The sequence below is a fragment of the Mustela nivalis genome (assembly GCF_964662115.1).
Source record: "Mustela nivalis genome assembly, chromosome: 7".
NCBI classification, from domain to species: Eukaryota; Metazoa; Chordata; class Mammalia; order Carnivora; family Mustelidae; genus Mustela; species Mustela nivalis.
In genome coordinates, this window is record NC_139026.1 from 96,367,245 (window position 1) to 96,379,454 (window position 12,210).

The 12,210-nt window shown below is 48.5% G+C and overlaps 1 protein-coding gene across 4 annotated transcripts in view; it reads left to right on the forward strand.

The window, feature by feature from the left end:
- Positions 1–9,763, forward strand: part of OS9 (OS9 endoplasmic reticulum lectin) — a 30,277-nt gene extending 20,514 nt beyond the window's left edge. Inside the window, exons 6-15 of one of the 4 annotated variants that reach the window (XM_082741983.1) lie at positions 4,678–4,888; positions 4,995–5,096; positions 5,300–5,400; positions 5,585–5,630; positions 6,297–6,385; positions 6,584–6,877; positions 7,125–7,317; positions 8,258–8,422; positions 8,595–8,707; positions 8,974–9,763. In XM_082741983.1, the coding sequence (XP_082598109.1) occupies positions 4,678–4,888; positions 4,995–5,096; positions 5,300–5,400; positions 5,585–5,630; positions 6,297–6,385; positions 6,584–6,877; positions 7,125–7,317; positions 8,258–8,422; positions 8,595–8,707; positions 8,974–9,099 (1,440 nt within the window). In that variant the 3' untranslated portion in view covers positions 9,100–9,763. Of the gene's footprint in view, positions 1–4,677; positions 4,889–4,991; positions 5,097–5,299; positions 5,401–5,584; positions 5,631–6,296; positions 6,386–6,583; positions 6,878–7,124; positions 7,318–8,257; positions 8,423–8,594; positions 8,708–8,973 lie in introns of all 4 variants that reach the window. The other 3 variants (XM_082741982.1, XM_082741985.1, XM_082741984.1) reach the window with 3 other exon arrangements.
- Positions 9,764–12,210: the final 2,447 nt, after the last annotated feature.

Consider the following 12,210-nt stretch of genomic DNA (forward strand, 5'->3'; position numbering starts at 1 on the left):
GTGTTTTCTGTATGTCTTTCAGGTTCATGATTATTAATTGTGCTGTTCAGTCATTTGTATCTTTACTGATTTGTCTTCTGCTATAATTATTGATTTGTCTGTTATTCCTTATAATTTAAATTTATTCATTTTATTCTGTCTATTATTGCTTTATGTATATTGGGGCAATGTATTAATTTCTTCAACAAATTGTTATTTGTTTTTAAAGATTTTACTTATTTATTTGACACAGAGAGAGAAACAGCTGGAGAGGGAACACAGGCAGGAGGAGTGGGAGAGGGAGAAGCAAGTTTCCCTACAAGCAGGGAGCCCAATGTGGGGCTCAATCCCAGGACTCTGGGGTCATGACCTGAGCCAAAGGCAGATGCTCAATGACAGCCATGCAGGTACCCTCAGCAAATGTTTATTAAGGGCTTCTACATGCCAGGCACTGTTGAGGTTGCTAGGGATATTTTGGTGAACAAAAAAGGACAGAAATTCCTGCTCTAGTTGGGAGAGACAGACAATAAGGAAGATAAAGAATTACATACAATTTAGATTATCTTCCTCATAAGTTGAACTTTTAAAATTATGAATTGACCTTTTCTGTCTTAATTTTTTTTGTTTATAGTCTCTTGTGTGGCAATAGAACCATATAACAGCTTTCTTTCTTTTTTTTTTTTTTAAAGATTTTATTTATTTTATTTGACAGACAGAGATCACAAACAGGCAGAGAGGCAGACAGAGAGAGAGGGGGGAGGAAGCAGGCTCCCCGCTGAGCAAAGAGCCTGATGCGGGGCTCGATCCCAGGACCCTGGGATCGTGACCTGAGCCGAAGCCAGAGGCTTTAACCCACTGAGCCACCCAGGTGCCCTGTCATTTCACATTCTTGATGGTGTCCTTTGTAGCACAAAAGTTTTTAATTTTGATGAATTCCAGTTTACCTGTTTTTGTTGTTGTTGTTGCTTGTGCCTTTGATGTCCTATCAAATAAACCATTAGCTAGCTCATGTAAGGCCATGAAGACTTGCACCTGTATTTTCTCCTGAAAATGTTATAGTTTTATATTTAGGACTTGGATCCATTTTGAGTTAATTTTGTATATAGTAGGAGGTAGGGGTCCAACTCCTTTTTTTTTTTTTTTTTTTTTTTTTGCACATAGATATCCAGTTGACCACCATTTGTTGAAAAGATGATTCCCATTGAATTATCTTGGTTCCCTTAAAAAAAAAAGATGATGAAAGTAAAGGTAAATAAATTTCTGGACTCTAAATTCTACCTCATTGGTCTATGTATCTGTTTTATGTTAGTACTAACACTGTCTGGATTATTGTAGTCTTTTTTTTTTTTCCTTTGGACAGAGATCACAAGTAGGCAGAGAGGCAGGCAGAGAGAGAGAGGAGGAAGCAGGCTCTCCGCTGAGCAGAGAGTCTGATATGAGGCTCGATCCTGGGACCTTGGGATCATGACCTGAGCCAAAGGCAGAAGCTTTAACCCACTGCGCCACCTTGGTGCCCCTGGATTATTGTAGTTTTGTAGCAAGTTTTAAAAATCAGGGTAAGTTCTCCAACTTTGTTCTTTTCCCAGATTATTTTGGCTATTTGGAGTCCCTTGAATTTTCATATGAATTTTAGGATCAGTTAGTTAATTTCTACAATGAAACCAGCTAGAATTTTGGTGGGGATTGCATTGAATGTAAAGATCAGTTTGAGGGAAGATTGGTATCTTAATATTAAGTATTAATATTAAGAGGGGTTTGAACTCCTGACCCTGAGATCAAGACCCGAATTAGCTAAAAAGTCAAATTCTGGGGCACCTGCGTGGCTCAGTCAGTTGGGCATCTACCTTTGGCTCAGGTCATGACCCCAGGGTTCTGAGACTGAGCCCCACATCAGGCTTCCTGCTCAGTGGGAGCCTGCTACTCCCTCTCCACCCTGCTCTTGCTCTCTTCTTGCTATGTCTCTCTCTTAAATGGATTAATAAAATCTTAAAAAAAAAAGTCAGATGCTTAACCGACTGAGCCACCCAGATGCCCCCTAGGATTTTCTGTATATAAAATCATCTGTAAATGGAGATAGTTTTATATTTTTTCTTTCCAATATTGATGTCTTCTGTTTCATTTTCTTGCCTTATTGGCCTGGTCAAAACCTCCACCCCAGTGCTGAATGGAAGTGGCACTGGCACAAGCAGACACCCTTGTCTTATTCCCCCTCCCCTTTTTTTTTTTTTTTTTTGCAAGAGAAAGAAAGAGCTCGAGCATGAGAGAGAGCTGGGAGTGGAAGGAACGGGGAGAGGAAAGGGGTAGAGAGAGTCTCAAGCAGGCTCCACTCCCAGTTTGGAGCCAGTAGGGGCTTGATCTCATGACCCCAAGATCATGACCTGAGCCGAAAAATCAAGAGTTAGACACTTAGCCAACTGAGCCACCCAGGCTCCATCCTTGTTTCATTTCTGATCTTAGGGAGAAACCATTCAGTTTTTCACTATTAAGTATAATGTTAGCTTTGGATTTTTCATAGATGGCTTTTTTTTCATAGATGGTTGATGAAATTCTCTTCTATTTTAAGTTTGTTGAATGTTTTAATCATGAAGAGTGTATTGCATATTATCAGATGCTTTTTCTGCATCCATTGAGATGATCATGTGGGTTTTGTCATCTAATCTGTTGATAGGATGTATTCATTACATTAATGGATTTTTTTTTATGTTAGCCCAACTTTGCACTCTTGGGATAAATCCATGTGGTCTGGTGTGTAACCCTTTTTATATGTTGCTAAATTTGATTAGTATCTTGTTGACCATTTGGGGTGTCTTCATTTATAAGAGATATTGGCTTACAATTTCCTTTTCTTGTGATATATTTGTGTAGATTTGGTATCAGGGTTATAATTGTGTAGATTTGGTATCACAGTTATAATACAGGCTTTGTAGTATGAGTTGGGGGAATATTCCCTCCTCTCCTTTTTTTCTGGAAGAGTTTGAGTAGGGATTGGTATTTATTGTTTTTTAAATATTTGGTAGAATTCACCAGTAGATCCATCTGGCCCAGGCTTTTCTGTGTGGTTAGTTTCTGGATTACTAATTTAATCTCTTTACTTGTTATGTGCCTATTCATGTTGTCTATTTCTTCTTGAATCAGTTTTGGTAGTTGTGTCTTTCTAGAAATGTGTCCATTTCATCTAAGTTATCTGATTCGTTGGCATGTAGATGTTCATAGTATTTCTTTACAATCCTTTTTTATTTCTGTAAATAGTAGTATCCCCTCTTTCATTCCTGGTTATACTAATTTGAGTCTTCTCTTTTTTTCTTGGTAAGTCTAGCTGAAGTTTTGTCACTTACTGATCTTTTCAAAACAACTTTTAGTTTCATTGATCTTTCTCTGTTGTTTTTCTATTCTCTATTTCACTTACTTTTGTTCAAATCTGTGTTACTTCCTTCCCTCTGCTTGCTTCAGGTTTAGTTTGCTTTTCTTTTTCTGGTGATTTAAGGTAGAAAGTTAAGTTACTGATTTGAGGTCTGTTTTTCTTTCTTGTCTTTTGCAGGGAAAAACTTTAATCATTTATATATTTACATTTATATATTTATTTATATATATTTTTATATATTTACACACACATATTACATGAGTACACACAAAAAAAGAATATATATATTTTAAATACATATAAGTACAGTTGACCCTTGGCCAGCCCAGACACAAGTCTGAACTGTGTGGGCATACTTATATTTACTTTCAGTAAATATGTTGGAAATTTCTTTTGGAGATTTGTGACAATTTGAAAAACTCCCAGATGAACCATGTATCTCAGAAGGATTGAAAAAATTAAGTTAGGTATGTCATGAATGCATGAAATATATGTAGGTAGTAGTCTATTTTACCATTTGCTACCATAAAATATACACGAATCTATTACAGAAGTTAAAATTTATCAAAACTTATGCACAAACTTACAGACCATATATGGTGTCATCCACAGTATAGAGAGGTGTAAACAAACAAGGATGCAGTATTAAATCATAACAGCATAAAACCACAGGACATACTGGACGACTGTAACGCTTTCAAAGCCACCTCCTGTTGCTGTTGGGATGAGCTCAAGTGTTGCGGGTGTCTGCTCAAAACTCTGGGATGCTCATCGGTCTGCAGGAGCAGTGTGTCTCCAGTAAATTGTAGATCGCAGTAAAAAGTGAGCTCTTATGGCTCTTGTTCTTAGTAGTGAAGCTGGGGAGGGGGCGGTGTGGGAAGTTCGGGGCAGATTTTTGACTGTGGAGCGGGAGGTCAGTGTCTCTAACCCCCTGCATTGTTCAAGGGTCAATTGTATCGTATCTGTATCTCAAATGCATGCAAGGATATATACACTGTATTTATATAGAGGAAGAATGGGAAACACAAACTGGCTGGTTATCCACAGGGAAGCTGCCTGAAATCAGTTCCCGTTTTTACCACTTACCAGTAGTCAGCCTGATCGAGTCCCTTATCCGAGTCAAACCTCGGTTTTTTGAGCCACAAACCTGAGATACTAATCCGTCCCTTGCTAGGTTTTGTGATGATTAACAGAGCTGGTGTCTGTAAAGTGTCATTCGCACGGTGTAGGCACAGCACCAGACACACAGTTCGTGCTCAGGAACAAGCGGCTGCTGTAAGAACAAAAGCTCATGGGTAGTGGTCATTACTGTTTGTCCACACTCTCTGTCCTGGCAGTTCCTCTGTGACGAGGGTGCTGGTATTTCTGGGGACTACATTGATCGTGTGGATGAGCCCTTGTCCTGCTCTTATGTGCTGACCATTCGGACACCGCGGCTGTGCCCCCACCCTCTGCTCCGGCCCCCACCCAGTGCCGCTCCCCAGGCCATTCTCTGTCACCCTGCTCTGCAGCCTGAGGAGTACATGGCCTACATTCAGAGGCAAGCTGGTGAGTAATGAGAAGGGTGAGATAAGGGTAGGGACCGGCAAAAGATAAGGGATTGAAAGCCCAGAGGCGTGTGGCCTTGTCCTGCCCACACGCTGTTTCTCAGTAGACTCCAAGCAATACGGGGATAAAGTCCTCGAGGAGCTGCAAGACCTGGAGCCGCACATGTGGAGCGAGGTCCAGCTGGGAGCAGGGCCCTCAAAGAGAGCAGGTAGGACCTTATTAGCCCTGTTCCATGACACCTCTCTCTGGTCCTTCCCTTCCGCAGTCTTACTGTCCTGGACTGACTGTTGGGGGTGGGGAGGAAGTGGGTCCTGATTCCTCAGCAATAGTGAAGGAGAATGGACCCTATTCTGCTTGGTCCCTTCCATTTCTCCCTTCCTTCCCAATTCCTCCCTGTTCTGTGTGTCCCAGGTACACACCCCACCAAGGACGAGAGTAAGGAATCAGATTTCTGGAAGATGCTTCATGAGCCAGAGGAGCAGAACCCTGGGGTGGAGGAAGCTCAGGCTGAGGTGAGAGCCAGCTTCCCAGCCATTGCTCTGATGAGGCTGGCCCTGGGCAAGCTGTGGTCATCATGAGATGACCTATACTGGTCTAGGGAGGCCAGGATCTACCCAGAACCACCACCGTAAGAGTGTGGTAGGCATAAACACGGTTGTGTACTTGACTCTGCCCTTTTCTCCTCATCGGGTGCAGGAACCCAACCTTGAGACAGCAGATCCAGCTCCCGGCCCTCCCCAAGGTGAGCGAACCGTCCCTGTCTCCTTTCCTGGTTGCATGTATTCTGAAGTTGGCGGGAGTGGGGTGGGGTGGAGGTAAACATTGGTTGGGGAGTTTGGGCTGCCAGGCCATCATCGAATTCATTTTTACAGGAGGTAATACTGTTGGCAGACAGCAGTTCTGTTCTAGGGAGATAGAAGGACACAGTGGTTTCACAGCTTGCTAACTTTGTAATCCTGGGTGATTTCACTTAACCTCAATTTCCTCACTCCCAACAGTGGGTAATACCCCTACCTTACAGGGTGGTTGTGAGATTAAATGAGAATGAGTCTGTAGTTCATAGCACAGTGCTTGGAACAGAGTCGACAATAGTTTATATTTGTGGAAAAAGGAGAAAAGAGGAGCCTGTGGCCTCAGAATCTCTTCTGTAGTCCTAAAAACTGGAGTCATTACAAGCGGGGCTCAGTGGTGCACTCGCCAGCAGCTTGTTAGTGTTCCTTCTCTCACCTGTGGGTCCCCTTTAGGACAGTGCTCTCCAGGGGGTTACGTTGGCCCCTCGCTCACTGACCAGACAGGTGGCTCCTGAAGGCTGGGACCATGTCCTTCCATGGTCTTCTCCTCTCCTCTCCTTAGGAAATCAAAATAGAATTTAGGACACAACTGGTTCACTCCTGCTCTTTCATTGCAGATTTTCAGAACAATGTGCAGGTCAAAGTCATCCGGAGTCCTGCGGACTTGATTCGATTGATAGAGGAGCTGAAAGGTGGCGCAAAAAAGGTATGCGCCCTGCTTAAGGGAGGGAGAGAGCCCGCCTCACCTCCCTGTAGGGAGCATTTAGCCAACTGCCCCTGACCAGGGCCTGCAGTGAGCCCAGTAGGGGTGACTCCCTTTCTTTCCCTCTCCCGAGACCCCCGCCACTGCGCTCTGGCCACTGTGTTTCTGCTGAAACCGAAACTGTCCACCTCTTTCTTCCAGTCCCCATCCACTCAGGGGAGGCCAAACGGAGGCCCAGAGCAGCATGCGGAGGATGCCGCTGAAGGCCCTCAGAGAGAAGCAGAGGTGAAGGAAAAGAGTAACACGGACCATCAGAACGAGGTGGAGGAAGAGGAGGAAGAGGAGGAGGAGGAAGATGAAGATGAGGATGAACAGCAGTTACTGGGAGAGTTTGAGAAGGAACTGGAAGGGATACTGCTCCCTTCTGACCGAGAGCGGCTCCGGTCGGAGGTGAAGGCTGGCATGGAGCGGGAACTGGAGAACATCATCCAGGAGGTGCGCGTGGCCCTCACTCCCGTGTGCGCCAGCCCACTGCCCTGTGGGCTGAGGCGGGGTGGGCAGAGGGGCCCAAAGGGAGCACAGAGCAGCCTCCGGGAGGTTGTTTACTTGATGAAAGGGGGACAGTAGGGAAGGGGGACCCAAGAGAGGGCTGAAACTTAACTAGTGCTCTCCTGTAGAGCGTGGATCACTGACTTTGACCCCCCAGACCCTTGACTCTCCACTCCTGCTTTGGGCATTCCAGACAGAGAAGGAGCTGGACCCAGACGGGTTGAAGAAGGAATCCGAGCGCGATCGGGCAATGCTGGCCCTGACATCCACTCTCAACAAACTCATCAAAAGGCTGGAGGAAAAACAGAGTCCAGAGCTGGCACAGAAGAAGCACAGGAAAAGGAGGGTTGTCCCCCAAAAGCCTACCCCCTCCCCCAAAACAACAGGTAGGAGCTGTCAGACAGGGAGGGGCAGTCAAGCCCACTGTCTTTTGTCCCTCAGCTGGTGGACTCTGGAGGGCATGTTCTTTCCCTTCCGAGAAAGCGTACTCCCTTCCCTCTTTCTGGAACACTGTTTTCACACCTTCCTTCCCACGGCCTCCATCCCTTTGCCTCGTTACCTCCTATTCATTCATCTTCTTGGGAAGCAGCTTCTGGAGTGTATCTGTCTTGTTTTCTGGCTTGCTTCTGTGCACCCAGCGCCTAACACTTCCCTGGCGCATAGTGGGTGGTCAGGAGACAGTAAGGGAATGACTGCAAGCAGGCCTGTGTGCTGAAGACCACACATGGGGGAAGGAGGCAGCTTACCCACACTGAGCCCTGTGTCCTGGGGGAGGCCCCAGCGGGTGGGGTGTGAACACGCAAGCCCAGTTATTCCTAAACTGACTTCCTGGACAGACTTGCAGTTACTACTGCTTCTCGCACTCCCTGATCTCCCTTCCACAGGGTCATATGAGATCAGACATTCCAAGTGGAATATTCTCTTTTCAAACCGTCCATCCCACTATCTCTATAAACATTGGAATGTCTTTCGAGTAGCAGCATGTGGAGTACCAAACCACAGTTTTCCAACCTGCTTCTTAAGAAACAAAACTTCTTTGTTGGCTTGGGTGGCCTGATTTTTGCTTCAGAAAACACAGTCATTTTTCCTGTGGGGGAGAAGCAGAGACTTCCCAGTCCAGAAGGGGAAAGGGAGGCTGCCGCTGGTGGAGCAAGCTGTAGAGGCCTGACGGGGAGGGCATTAATTTATTCTGAGCCCCAGGTCCTCTCTGTTTGTGATGGAAAACTGCCCAAACCAGTGGATGGCCGGGGGTGAGGTGACCACCACCGCCCCTAACCTGGAGTCACGGCTCTGCTTTGTGTCTCCCTGTGTGTCTCCCCCTCTAAGAGGAGGATCCTGAGCACAGAGTCCGGGTCCGGGTCACCAAGCTCCGTCATGGAGGCCCCAATCAGGATCTGACTGTCCTCGAGATGAAACGGGAAAACCCACAGCTGAAACAAATCGAGGGGCTGGTGAAGGAGCTGCTGGAGAGGGAGGGGCTCACAGCGGAAGGTGGGCCCTGGGGCTGGCTGGCTTCAGAGCTGTTGGCAGGGCCTGCTGCCCGAGGTGGAGGGGCTGGGTCAAGGCGGACTGGAAACCTCGCTGGGGATCTGGGAGGCAGAGGGCTCTGCACAGCAGTGCCCATCCGTCCTTTCCCCTCACTACCCTCATGGCTCCTTTCCAGGGAAAATTGAAATCAAAATCGTGCGACCAGGGGCTGAAGGGACAGAGGAGGACGCACGTTGGCTAACTGACGAGGACACGAGAAACCTCAAGGAGATTTTCTTCAATATCTTGGTGAGAGGCAGCCTAGTCCCCAGCCCTGGAGCTCCAGGCCTTCACCCCGCTCTGGTGCAGTGGAGCATGGCCAGGGGCATCCTGACCAGCCCCAGCCTCACCACCTTCTGAGCTGCGGGAATTTTTGGCACTTGGATGGATATTCCCTTGCGAAGTGTGGGTGCCAGGTCCCTGCCCTCCCCACATGGCCAGTCCCCAGATGCTCTAGTGCCCTGCGCGCCCTGGCCTCACCACCAGCAGCCCCTCACCACGCATCCTCCCCGCAGGTGCAGGGAGCAGAGGAGGCACAGAAAGAGCGGCAACGGCAGAAGGAGCTGGAGAGCAATTACCGCCGGGTGTGGGGCTCTCGAGGTGGGGAGGGCACAGGAGACCTGGAGGAGTTTGACTTCTGAGACCACCTCTGCCATAGGCTGGCCAGGGAGTCCAGAGCCTGCCTAGACTGGCCCTGCCTCCTCCTCCCCTCATCCGCGCCCAGAGCTCTGAAGGCCAAACAGCAGAGTAGAGCTGAGCTGTGGACCTGGCCTCCAGCTGCCTCCCTCCTGGGGAGTATAGAGAGGCCCTGGGGTGAGCACGCCACCCCCCCCCCACTGCTGCTGCTCAGAGCCACCCAAGACCTCGCGGCCCTGTGGAGTTTACTCTCCCAGGCTTCTCCCTATAGCCCCTTACTTTCTCCCTGGCTCCCTGGTACCCATCCCCTGACTTGTCGGTTCCTTTCCCCTTCCTCCCTGGAGAGTTGATGAGATCTTTTGAGTGAAGGAGGGTGGGGAGAGCAAGAAGAGTGGGGCAGTTCAGCAGGCCCCCCACACCCTGCCTGAACTGCTCTTTGGGGCCACCACCTTCCCTTGGATCGGCTCGGGATGCCCTACTCCTTTCCCTGCCCACACTGTTCCCTACAATCCGGGCTTCCAACTTGAGGTGCCTTCACCTCTGTTTCTGAGGAAATGGGAGAAAGTTGCCCACCACCTCTGACACGATCCCACTGAAAAGGGTGGGGTACAGAACCACCCACGATGTTCTTGAACAATCAGGTTTCTCAATAAAGAACTGGACCATCAATCCATCAATCTGTGTTTTCTTCTCAGGGGTGGGTGGAGCCGGGGCTCTAGTAGACCTGAGGCTTCGTGTTCTCCTCAGGGTGGAGTGCACACTCTCTGATCCCATTCTGTGCTCCACCCCCACCCCTGCCAGGTGGCACCAGTGGGGACTGGGACACACAGGAAGAGACCAGGACAGAGAAACAAAGCCCTCTGACCTGCCAAGGACTGAAGCACTTGTAGTTCCGTTGTCCCTCTTTTTCCTCCTCTTTCTATTCCTTTCCCCCTTCACATCCGGAAAGTGGGGTGCACAGCATGGAGTTACCCCATTTGAAAAGTAACTTTTCGTGTGCCACCCACCACAGTGCGCTGAAGCTTCTGTTGGCCTCCTGCACCCATGCCCGCCTGCCACACGGAGTCATTTCACTAGGCCCAGTGCCTGCCTACTCCAGCTGTGACTGTGCCCAGGCTAGGTGGGTCTGGGTAGGTCTCTCCATCTCCTCCCTGTTGCCAGGTGCAGACACGGGGGCCCTCACTTCCCCCTTTTCTCGTCTTGCTCTCGATCTCTGAGAGGTACAGTTTTCCTGCTGAAGATGGCACCGACTCACAGGTAAGCTGGAGCCCATTGAACTCTTGGGTCTCTAGAAGTCAAAGTGAGATTCATTTGTTGTTGAAGAAAGTTGTCTGAGACCTGCCCTCTTCTTTCTGAATGTCAGTGGGTGCTTATTTTGCATGTTATGCTTACATTATTTTATGGAGAACTGTAAATGGGAAGACTTGTGAAACCCTGCTTCCTTGGGTCCATTTGGGGGTCTTGCAGGGAAGGAATGCTTCCCCAGTGCAAGATCTGAGACATGGCTCATGGGCAGCTGTAATTGGGGTGCTGGGTTCAAATCCTCACTCCTCTCTTTACTTGGCGGGGCTGTGAAAGAGTTATTTATCTTTTCAAGTGCTGTTTCCTCTCGGGTAAGTTGTGGATAATCATGCTGTTCTCCGATGGTGGTTTTGAGTACTGAGCGGAACCTACTGTGTGTTTCATGCTCTTAGCACAGCACCAGGCCCACAGAAAGTACTGGGTAAGTTCTCACGAACCAGCTCCTGAGTTCTGAAGACACTAGATGGTCCTTGGAGGCAAGAGTCTTAAAGGCATCTCGAAAGCTGATCTGAAGCTACACTGGAATTTGATGAGGATAGACATGGAGTTCTGGAAACCTCACTAAGTGGAATAATCTTGTACTTTCAATAGGAAATTCCTTTTTGCTTTCCTTTAGCTTTTAGTGAAACTCCCATGGAGAAAGTTGGTCTGTCCCAGCTGTGCTAAGGCAAACAAAAAGAGGGGAGCAGGGTGTGTGGCCACGGCTTGTGGCAAGAGTGGGGGTGAGGCAGGGCAGCAGGAATCCAGGTGAGGACACCTGAGGTGAGCTGGGAAGGTGGCATGGATGTGAAAGGGCAGCAGCTCTCCTCAGTACCCCCGCCCTCGCCAGGAGTCTCCTTCTAGAGTCCTATTGTGCACAACCCGGAGAGCGTGGCGTTTTGTGATCCCACATACTCCACCCTTCACATTTCCCACAAAGCTCAAGAGGGAGCCAATGATTAAAAAAAACAAAACAAAACAAACAAACAAACAAACAAAAAATTTGCAATGGGGTTGCGGACACCCTGACCACGCTTCACTGGCTGAAAGGAAAGGAACTCCCCATTGGTGTGCGGTTCCCTGTGGTAATTCTGTGCTCTCTGGGGCCCTTGCTTCCTCTACAAACTCTCTCACACTCGAGCTTCTGAGGAAGATAGTGAACTTTTGCCACCAAGAAGTAGAGTGGAGATGGATTGCGGGAGTCCAGGCTCTCTGAGCTGAAAGAGGGAATAGCCAGGTGTTCCACCTGAGGTTAATTCCTCCTCTTCCTTTTTTTTTTTTTCTTTAAAGAGAGGGAGCAGGGGAGGGGCAGCAGGAGGAGAGAGGAGAGAATCTCAAGCAGGCTGCATGCCCATCAAGGAGCCCCACACAGGCCTTAATCCCACCACCCTGAGATCCTGACTTGAGCTGAAATCAAGAGTCAGATGCTCAATCGACTGAGCCATCCAGGCATGTCACCCCCACTCCCCTCCCCCTTTCTTTTGATTTGCCCTCCCAGAATACACACCTGCCTCTGTACATGTCACTACACCTGCATCCCTGAGCTCACCTTTCCCTATGTCGGACTGCTGTGCTGGGTGGTCCCCATCCTAGAATCCTGGGTAATGAGGGCCTCCACGTGATTGGGACCTGGGCCCACTGCTGCCACCGCGCCTTGTTAGCTTGATGGCACACCGGCAGCTGTCTGTCGTTGTGGGGTGGGAGGTTCTGAGCCTCTCCTAGAGGTTCTACCAGAAGGCTCAGGGCCATTGACTGAATGACATGTGGCTGTGCCCTGCCTGCTTTGGCTGCTGGCCAGTGCCACTCCAGCCAGCCCCTCTATTGGAGCAAACACT